This window comes from Sminthopsis crassicaudata, chromosome 3 (assembly GCF_048593235.1).
Source record: "Sminthopsis crassicaudata isolate SCR6 chromosome 3, ASM4859323v1, whole genome shotgun sequence".
NCBI classification, from domain to species: Eukaryota; Metazoa; Chordata; class Mammalia; order Dasyuromorphia; family Dasyuridae; genus Sminthopsis; species Sminthopsis crassicaudata.
In genome coordinates this window covers 639,013,468-639,023,467 of record NC_133619.1, presented here as the reverse complement: position 1 = coordinate 639,023,467, position 10,000 = coordinate 639,013,468, and the positions used below count along the sequence as shown (strand labels likewise).

General features: G+C 57.9%; 1 protein-coding gene across 4 annotated transcripts in view; it reads right to left on the bottom strand.

Annotated features, from left to right (window-relative positions):
* MEIS3 (Meis homeobox 3) overlaps positions 1 to 9,451 on the bottom strand; it is a 13,693-nt gene extending 4,242 nt beyond the window's left edge. The window contains exons 1-13 of one of the 4 annotated variants that reach the window (XM_074306930.1): positions 8,668 to 9,451; positions 3,989 to 4,182; positions 3,673 to 3,844; positions 3,503 to 3,553; positions 3,178 to 3,228; positions 2,879 to 3,049; positions 2,566 to 2,677; positions 2,339 to 2,487; positions 1,955 to 2,031; positions 1,430 to 1,488; positions 971 to 1,066; positions 664 to 740; positions 1 to 277 (exon numbers count right to left, since the gene is read on the bottom strand). The exon at positions 1 to 277 is cut by the window's left edge and continues 1,468 nt beyond it. In XM_074306930.1, the coding sequence (XP_074163031.1) occupies positions 691 to 740; positions 971 to 1,066; positions 1,430 to 1,488; positions 1,955 to 2,031; positions 2,339 to 2,487; positions 2,566 to 2,677; positions 2,879 to 3,049; positions 3,178 to 3,228; positions 3,503 to 3,553; positions 3,673 to 3,844; positions 3,989 to 4,182; positions 8,668 to 8,679 (1,194 nt within the window). In that variant the 5' untranslated portion in view covers positions 8,680 to 9,451 and the 3' untranslated portion in view covers positions 1 to 277; positions 664 to 690. The remainder of the gene's footprint in view (positions 278 to 663; positions 741 to 970; positions 1,067 to 1,429; positions 1,489 to 1,954; positions 2,032 to 2,338; positions 2,488 to 2,565; positions 2,678 to 2,878; positions 3,050 to 3,177; positions 3,229 to 3,502; positions 3,554 to 3,672; positions 3,845 to 3,988; positions 4,183 to 8,667) is intronic. The other 3 variants (XM_074306931.1, XM_074306928.1, XR_012488631.1) reach the window with 3 other exon arrangements.
* Between the last annotated feature and the right edge of the window lie 549 nt (positions 9,452 to 10,000).

Below are 10,000 nucleotides of genomic sequence, written 5' to 3'. Positions count from 1 at the left end.
AGTGTGCAGCGAGTCCCAGCCCAGGAGCCCGGGGAGCCCGGGGAGGTAGGCGTTGAGATGGGAGGGCATCGGGCCCGGCCTGCATCAGGCAGGGCCCTGGCTGGGAGCCCCGGGGGTGGGGGGCTCAGCTCTCAGGACCCCCCACATCCACGGAGAAGGAGTCCTGGCTTTGGAGAAAGAAGGGTTTGCGAGGGTCAGGAGATGGAGAGGAGCGTGGCCGTCCCAGATCTCCCTTCTTTGTCTTTTCCTCCCTTCACGTTCTGTTGTCTTCCCTGATCTCGGGGACAGGAGCCGGGGACACCGAGAACGGGCGCAGAGAAAGAGAAGAAGCAGGAGAGACAGTAAGAGATCACGAAAAGAGAGAGAAAGACAGGGAGAAAGAAGGGAGAGGGGAAGGAGAAACAGGACGGGAAAGAGACAGAAAGGGAAACTGAGGGACAGGGTTTGGGGAGGGACTGAGAGGGGGAATGAGAAGCAGAGATGGGCAGGGAAGGAGCCAGGCAGCCTGGGGGGCTGGTGGGCAGTCCAGGCTCACCCCTCTCACCGGACCCTCCCAGATAGTGCCCAGGAGGTTGCCCCCCCCCAGCCTCCTCCCCCACTGCTCCAAGAGCTGGGGATACAAGGAGACTGGGGGGGAGGGGGTTGGGAAGGAGGGCCACTCACCATCAGTGGGTGAGGCTGCAGGTGCCGCTACATGTAGTGCCACTGCCTGTCCAAGCTCACACTCATGCCCATGGACCCTGGGGATGAGAGATGCAGGAAGGAGCCCCCCCCCTCCCAGCTCCCCCCATCAAAAAGGTGCAGGGCCCTTTAAGAAGCGACAGTGGGTGGGACTAGGGAAGTGTGGCCTCCTGCATGCAAAGGAAGCTTATGCATTATTTATAAGCCCTGGGCCCCCAAAGGAGGCTGGGAGAATGGGGAGATCTCTGCAGTCTGAGAATGGGAGGAGCTGGGTGGGGGCAGGGCTTACCAGTGGTCCTCATGGGGGGCCCAGGGCCCGGACTCTGGTCTGGCCCAAAGGCCCCCAGGGCCGCGCTGTGCTCTGGGCTGTAGGCTGTGCCCGGGCCTGTGAGGGGGAGGACACCATCCCTTAGCGCAGCCGCCCACCCAGCAGTGACAGCCCAGGACTGCGAGAGGTGAGGAAGGGGAGGGGCCCCCGGGGCAGCTGGGGGCTTGGAGCCAGTCACTCCCTTCCCCTCCTAGGACTCAGTTTCCCTGTCTGTCAAATAAGGAGATTGAGCTGGATGGTCCCTAAGGTCCCTCTCCTGCTCCAAGTCCTGTTTTTACACACACACACTCACACTCACACACACACTCACACACACACACACACACACACACACACACACACACACACACTCACACTCACACTCACACACACACACACACTCACACACACACACACACACACACACACTCTCGCACACACCTGCCCTGTTGGACTGGTCAATCATGGGCTGCACAATCCGCCTCCTGGCATTAATGAACCTGTGGGAGAAGATTCACAGACAGCAATAAACATGGGAGAAAGAGGAGACCCGGATGAAATCAGGGAGAGACAGCCAGGTTCAGGGAGGCCCAGTGAACAGTGGGAGGGCTGGGCGAGAGCTGGGTGGGCAGGCAAGTGGTGAGGAGGGATGGGGGCAGAGAGATAGAGCCAGAAGGAAGGGGAGACCCTAGGTACCTCCTGCAGCTCCCTCCCCTGCTGCCCCTGAGGAGCCCCCCAGCCTCTCCCTTTGTACCCTCAGGAGCCCCCCAGCTCCCTCCTCTCATGCCCTCAGGAGCTTCCCCAGCCCCTCCCTTTGTACCCTCAGGAGTCCCCCAGCCCCTTCCCCTCATGCCCTCAGGAGCCCCCCAGCACCCCCTTCTCCCCTCAGGAGCCCCCCAGCCCCCTCCCCTCATGCCCTCAGGAGCCCCCCAGGCCCCTCCCCTTCTCCCCCCAGGAGCTCCTCACCAGTTGTTGACCTGTAGGATGGTGAGGCCGGTGTCCTGGGCCAGCTGCTTCTTCTGCTCCTCAGAGGGGTAGGGGTGCTGGGGGCAATAGAGAGGGGGAGAAGGACGGGGAGTCATCCCCCCACGTAGGGAAAGAGGAGCAGTGGCCAAGCTCAGGACCCCCCAGACATCTTTAGATTCCAGCAGAGGAAGGGATTAAGGGCTTTTCTTTCCCCTGCGCCAAGCCCAGAGGTGCTGGGGGCTCCGGGAAGGGGGTAAGGCGGGCCAAGCCCGGGGGCTCCTGAAGCCTGAGGACTCCGTGGGGGGCGAGCTGAGGGAGGACCCGCCGGCCAGATTCACCGTGGGCCGCGCTAGCTGTGCCCAGCGCCCCCTCCCGCAGGCTCACCGCCAGGTGCTGAAAGAGCCAGGCCCTCATGATGTTGGTGGCCACCTTGGGGAAGATGCCGCGCTTCTTACTCTGCCTCTGGTCGTGGTCAGGCTCGTCGTCTTCGGGCCCAGAGCTGGGGGAGGCCGCTCTGGTCTCCAGCCCATCTCCTGAGGGGAGAAAGGCTGCGCTCACCCGAAGCTCCCCCCGGACCCGGGCTCCGTCCCGGCCTTCGGGCCCTTCCTCACCCTGCTCGCTGGAGTTGTCCCCGCTGTGGGAGGCCAGGCCTCCGCTGGAGGGCCCCGGCGTGCCCAGGGGCGCGGACCCGCTGTCACTGTGGTCCCGAGCCCAGGAATTGTTCTGCGGGGAAGAGAGAATGATGGGGGGCTGGAGGCTTGGGGCCCCTTGAAGTGTAGGGAGACCCAAGGCGGTTCAGGCAGCCCGCGCCCTGGCTGGGCTCTCCCAGCCCCACAAGTCCTGTTTCTCCCGGGCCCGGCCCGCCGCTCTCTGGGGCTGAACCGCTGCGTGAGGGAGGAGGGGCCGCGCTCTATCTGAGGGCACCTGGAGGGGCAGGCCCGGCCCGGGGGGCGGGAAGTCGTCCAGGTCGGCCTTGCAGGGCACGAGGGGCTCGTCTCCGTCTCGGTCTCGGTCCTCGATGACCAGGTCGATGGGCATCTTCCCCTTGAGGCAGGTGATGTAGCGATGGCAGAAGTTGTCGCACAGGTCGTGTACCTGGGGGGCGGGGCAGAGGTGAGAGGGGGCGGGGCGGGGCAGAGGTGAGAGGGGGAGGGAGCGGCTGGGGGGGCGGGGCAAAGGTGAGAGGAGGCGGGGCAGGGGGCGGGGGCAAGGCGGGCGCTCACCTTCTCCAGCTCCAGCAGATGAAACCGGAGCACCTGGATGGCCTGGATCATCTGAGGGGAGACAGAGACACAGAGCCGGGGGCAGAGAGGGCGAGAGGGGGCAGGAGGCGGAGAGACCGAGGCAGAGGAGGGGGAGGCGGGGCAGAGAGAGACTTGGAGACAGACACAAGTGTCGGAGATGGGGGCTGTGGGGGGAGATCTGGAGCCAGGGTTGGGGGCGGGGCCGGCAGGGGAGGAAGCCCAGTGACTTCTTCCAGCCCCTCCCCCGGGTGATTGGAGGGGCTGCCCGGAGGGCTTTGGGGTCCGAGCAGGGCTGAGCTCTCACCAGGTTGTCCAGTTCTGGGTTAGAGGAGAACAGCGGCCTCTCCATGCGGACCTGAGACGGAGGGGAGAGCGTGGCAGGAGAAGGGGGCCCCCCCCAGTGCGCTTCTCAGCCGCCCCCCAGCCCCGCCCCCACCCCCAGGCCGCCCGGCGGCTCCCGCCCGAGGGCCGCACCTGCTTGGCGAAGGCGGCGATGTCCTCGTTGAAGGAGTCCGAGGAGCAGACGTCGGCCCCCGCCCCCAGGCCCGGGCTGCCCCCGGACCCCGGGCCGGCGCCGTCCCTCGGGGAGCACGTGGCCAGCTCGCACTTCTCGAACACCAGAGCCAGCAGCGGAAAGAGCGGGTGCCTGCAAGGCGCGGGGAGAGGAGGGGCTCAACAGGCGGGGCGCGGGCCGGGGGCCCGAGTGAGGCAGGAGCGGAGGGACGGCGGAGGGAGACCCCGACGGACTGCCCGGGGACCCACCGAGGCCGGGGCCCGGCAGCCTCCTCACCCGTAGATCTCATCTTTCTCGCTCTTCAGCCCGTCTCCTCCTCGCGCCCGGCTCCGGGCCGGCCCTGGGGGCGGGGCGGAGCCGTAGGAGGCCTGGGGCAGCACGGCGGGCCGCCCGCTCCCCCGGGGCGCCGCTTCCGAGAAGGTGGCCAGGCCTGCGCTGTCCACGCCGGGATACTGAGGCAGCTCATCATACTGCGGGAGGGGAGGGATAGAAACAGCATCAGAGGGTCCCTCCCTGTACCCCGGACGTGGGGGCGTGTGCAGGGAGCCTTGGGACAGCGGTCTCTTCCTTTCCCCCGGCCACCCCAAAGCCCTTCCCTCTCTGTGCTGCGGGAGCTGCTGCCTCGGTATCTCCGCTTCGTCCGTCGCTTCCTATCGCTGTCTCTGGCGCTGGGTCTCCGTCTGCCCTGGGTCTGTCCCTTCTTCCGGGTCGGCTCCGGTCCCCCCAGCTGCTTTAGTCCGTCTCTGAGCTGTTCTGGTCTCTCCTGCTGCCCGGCCTCCTCCATCTCCGTCTCTGCTGCTGTCTCGGCCATATCACTGTCTCTGTCAGTATGGAGCTGTCTCTGTCTCTAGGGCTGGGTCTCTGTCTGCAGAGAGGCGCTCCTCCCCTCCCCCATCTCCATCTCTGCTCTGTCTGGTTAAGTCTCTCTCCGTGGAGCTAACCCTCCTTTCTGTCTCTAGTTGTATCTCTGTGCCCTCCCTCCCTCCCTCCCTCCCTCCCTTCCTTTCAAAGCGTCAGAGATAGATTCATTATCCCTCGGGGATGGCTCAGGACCGATCAATCAGTCTGAGTTTGGAATCCCCAAGCTCAGGAATCCCCTGACCCCCCCCCAGATACACACACACACTCACACACCCATGAACACACACAGAGACACACGCACTCACACACACAGACACACACAGAGACACACAGACACACACACACCCATGAACACACACAGACACACACACACCCATGAACACACACAGACACACACAGAGAGACACGCACTCACACACCCATGAACACACACAGAGACACACGCACTCACACACATGAACACACACAGACACAGAGACACACACACACACAGAGAGACACACGCACTCACACACCCATGAACACACACAGAGACACATGCACTCATACACACATGAACACAAGAGACACACACACACACAGAGAAAGTACAATAGCAGCAAGCCTCCAGAGACAGGTGTATGGATCAACACCTGGCTTCTGAGTGTGCTTCCTGCTGCGTTCGCTCTGAGGTGCCTTTTTCTCATTACATATTCTTCTGCGTGTGTGTTGGGGGGAGGGGGAAGAGAACGACTTCCTTTCCATCCTCTTCATTTCAGTTCAGTTTGGCAGCAGACTGTGCGTGTGTCCCAAACAACTTGACTAAGGCCCCTCTCTGCTGGCAGAACACTAATCCAAATAAAGTCAAATGCCTTTGCTCACCGCCCCACGGATTGGTTCACGCAGCCTGGGAGACACACTCAAACACACAGACATATTGTGCTTTCTCTTTAAAACACAACACACACACACACACACACACACACACACACACACACACACACACTCACAGAGCTCCAAACTTTTCTTTTGACAGTGGGAGACCTCAAGGAGTCTATTTCGGCCCAGAACTCCCCCCCCCAATTATTCAGCTGAAGAACAGTGCGTGTCCCCTCCCATCTTACAGGATGCGAGGGGCAAAGCCTGGGGACTCGGAAAGGACACTGACTGACAGGCCTCTCCTTCAGGGAGCTGACCTTCTGCTCTTTCCTTTTCTCTTCCTCCCTTAGGTGTTCCAGGGCTCAACCTGAACTCTTCTTCCTGTTACTTGTCCCCCCCCCCCCCCCCCCCACACACACACTCTTCAAAATCAGGGACAAACATGGAACAAAGAGATGGGCTGGAGGCGGGGGGGGGGGGAGAAGATAGAATGAAGGGCAGAAGGATGATGGGACAGAAGGACAGAAAGAAGAGGACAGAGCCGAAGGGATAGAGTGGAGGAACAGAGAAGACAGATGGATAGGTGTTAGAAGGATGAAGGGAACTGGGACAGAGACATGGGAGACGGAGGGAGTAAATTCAGAGGAATGGGAGACAAAGGGATGGGGACAGAGGGTTGAGGAACAAAAATAAAGTAGAGAGGGATGGGGGACAGAGCTAGAGAACAGTCTAGTTGGAGCAGAGAGATGAGAGAAAAGAGACTGATAGGGGGAATAGAAGAGGGATGGGACAAGGAGATAAGGTATACAGGTTGAGCAGAGGATGACAGAGGGATGGAGATAGAGGGATGTGGGATAGAGAGAAAGAAATTCAAGGGAAATTGTGCCAGAGAATTGAAGAAGAGAGAGGTAGGGACATATGGGGGAGGGAAAGGGGGCAGAATTTTTAAAATTGGAGGAACATCAGGAGGAGACAGAGGGATAATATAGAGAAAGCTAAAAGGAAATGAGAAGAAATGGGAAAAGAATGGGAGAAAGGGCTAAGGAATATAGAATAAAAGAATAGAGGGAAATGGGATAGAGAATTAGGGATCAGAAGGATGAAAACAGAGATGAAGTTCTAATAGAGGGGGGCAGCAGTCAGCCATTGAAGAAGGATGGGGACCATAGAAAAACAAATAGGGACCAGAGGAACGGGGCCAGAGGAATATGGTATGGTTAATGGTCAAGTGGATAGAGGGATAGGGGTATAAAAAGGAGGAATGGAGACCAGAGAAATAGGTTAGAAGAAAAGAAGAATGTGGAACAGGAATGGAAAACCAGAAGGACTGAGGGAACAGAGAGGTGGAGAAAAGTGAGGAAAGATGAATATGAGGGTTAGAAGTAATAGATTGATGGAAGGATGGAAGAAAAAGAGAAATAGGGGAACCGAAAATGGAGAATTAGAGGGATGTGATAAAGGAATTCGAATAGGAGAATGGGAACATAAGGCTCGGAGACAGAGGAATAATGGACAAATAGATGGACAGAGGGATGGATAGTGGGAAAGAGAAATGGAGGTATAGAGATGCAAATAAAGAGCAAAGAGGGACAGAGAGATGAGGATTGAAGGATGGGAGAGAGAGAGAGGCTAAGAGAATGAAAGGACAGACCAAAGGTGAGACAAGTGAGAGATGGGAGTGAAGGAAAACAAGAGGGATGTAGGACTGAAGGATAGGAATAGGACACAGAAAGATGAGGAAGAAGGGATGGGAATAAAGGGATAAGAATTGAAGTAAATGAGGAAAAGCAGATGAGTGACAAAAAAGGAGACAAATAGACCAATGGGGCAGAGGTGGAGAAATAGAAATGAGAGACAGAGAGATAGGGACAGAGACAGGGATATATGGGGACAGAAATATGAGTGACAATTCAACAGGAGTTTGGGGGAAAGATTTGGGCAGAGGATTGAAACAGAAAGGAATGGAGCAGATAGATGGGGGACAGAGGGATGAGCTAGATGGAGCACAGAGGGAGTATATACAGAAAACTGGAGACTCAGAGGAACAAGAGATACCTGAGGGAGATGGAGAGACAGCCATGGGGGACAAATATGTAGAGAAAGAGGGCTTATCTGGGAGGTAGAAGAGAGACATTTAGAGGGAAAGAAGGATGGGGAATGAATGGGAGAATATAAGACTGAACTTTGGGAAGGGGGACAGAGGAAAGTGGAGAAAGTTTGGAGAGAGATGTAAGACCAAAGACAGGAACAGAGGTGGGTGGAAAGGATGGAGAAAGGAACGACAAGGATAGAAAGATCTGAGTCAATCGAAGAGTTGGGATAGGGGACAGAGCCTGAAAAAGGATTGAGAGAGAAAGGTGGAGTAGAAAGATGGGGACAAAGTCAAGTGATGGAGAAACTGGGAAGAGAATGATGAGCATGGAGAGATGGAGAGATAGGGGAGAAAATGAGCACGGAGTGTGAGCAGGGAGAGAGAAACAGACGATAATATGAGCAAAAAGGGCTGGGGGAGAGTTAGGAAGCCTGAGGGGTTGGAAAGATGGGGGAGAGGGAAGGAGGGATGGGGACCAAAGGGTAGGAGCAGAGATGTAACTGGAGAGCCAGAGGGATGAGGACAGAGGAGTAGGGACAGAGAAAAGGGGTCCTATAGAAAATGAGGGGGGCAGAGAATGTGAGACAGATCTGGAGGGGGAGGAGGTAGAAGGATGGAAAAAAGAGAGGGGGAAAGTATTCAGGGATGGAGGATTAGGGAATAAATATGGCATGAAATTAGCTGGAGATGGAGGGATAGAGTAATTGAGTCAGAGGGATGATAGATGGGAAGATGGGAGGAGAGGGAAGGGGGCAACATTTCAGTGGGTTATAGGAGGTGGAGAGTGAGATGGAGAAAAGGAAAGAGGATAGAAAGATGACAGACAAGGATGGGAGAAAGAGGGATAGGGAGGAGAGGGGGAACAGACAGAAAGCTAGAGAGGGGGAACATTAGAATGAGGGATAGAGGCAAGGGGGAACAGTGGGATAGGGACAGGAATGGAGGAGGGAATGATAGGGATAGATGCAAGAGTTGGAGAAGCAGAAATTAGGAACAGATGGAAGAAAAGAGGGAGAGAGAGAATGAGGGATGGAGAGAGGAAGATGTGGGAACAAGGAGCTGGGGAAGTGGAGACTGGATGGATAGGAAGGAAGGGTAAGCTCTCAGTGATGCTGGCTGACTGGGGACATGCATCCATACTTACTCTCTGGGCCATGGGCCCCCAGAAGTGGGGCCCACGTCAGGCAGCTCCAATGTCTGTCCCTTGCCAGATCCGGGCCCGGGGGCTGGGCTGTGGAGGGCGAGTGGGGACACCGGTTGCCCCCCAGGCTCCCCCCACAGCCCAGGGCCCCCTCTTTCTGCTCAGTGGTGGGCGTAGTGTTCTGTCATGAGGACACCAGAGCACAGTTTCCTGCCCAACCCGCAGGGGTCAGTGCCCTGGCCCCAGGGACATCCCGGGCTGCAGGAGAGAGTTGGAGGGTGGATCTGGACCCCAGGATGGGGGAGGAAAGGCTCTCCCGAGCCCCAGTCACCCTGCAGTACCCCAGAACTGGAGGCTCAGGGAATCCAGTGAGAGACAGTGAAAGAGAAAGATTCAGGGAGAGACAGGAAGAATGAAAGAAAGAGACAGATCAGAGAAGGAAGGAGGGAGAGAGGGAGGGAGGCTGAGAGGAAGGGACCGGCGTGGGGGGACTGGCCCCACTGGCAAGGGGCTGGGCCGGGCCCCTGGGTCCCTGATGTGGGGGCTGGTAGGCAGCTGAGTGGATGCTCAGCTGTCTGCCTCTGTGTGTGTGTGTCTGTCTCCCCTCTGTCTCCCTCCTCTCTCTCTCTGTGATCATATCCGGAAGTTCCCACATCACCCAATCCTTAACCCACTGTCCGCCGGCTGCCGGAGGGGCCAGAGCTGAAGCCAGAGGGCCGGGGCGGGCCCGGGGCTGGGGCTGCTGAGAGGGAAAAGAGGCCCCCTGGTCCCCGCCCGCTCCTCCGCCCCCTCACCCCCACCCCCAAGAGGCTCAGCTCTTGTCTTTCTGTGTCTTCTCAGAATCCCTTGCTCTCTCCCTTAGCATTCTTTTCTCTCCTCTCCTCTCCTCTCTTCTCCTCTCCTCTACTCTCTTCCTCTTCTGTCCTTTCTGTCTCCTCCTCCTCCTCCTCCTCCTCCTCCTCCTTCTCCTCCTCCTCCTCCTCTTCCTCCTCCTCCTTCTTCTTCTCCTTCTCCTCTCTGGTCCTTTTTTTGCCTCCTCCTTTTCTCTCTCTTCTTTCCTCCTCTTCCTCCTTTTCTCCTCCTCCTCCTCCCTTCTCCTCTTTCTTCTCCTCTTCCTCTTCTTCCTCCATCTTCTCGTCCCCCTCCCCCTTGGCTCCCTGCCTTACCCTCTTTTGACTCATCTGTCTCATTCTCCGGCTTACTGGGCCTATTTCCCCAATCCTCCTGTCTTTCTCTTCCTCCCTCCCTCTATTTCTCTTTGTATCACCTATCTTTCAATCTGTTTATTTCTCATCTTTCTCTTTTTCACAATGCATTCATTTCTGGGTCTGATTCT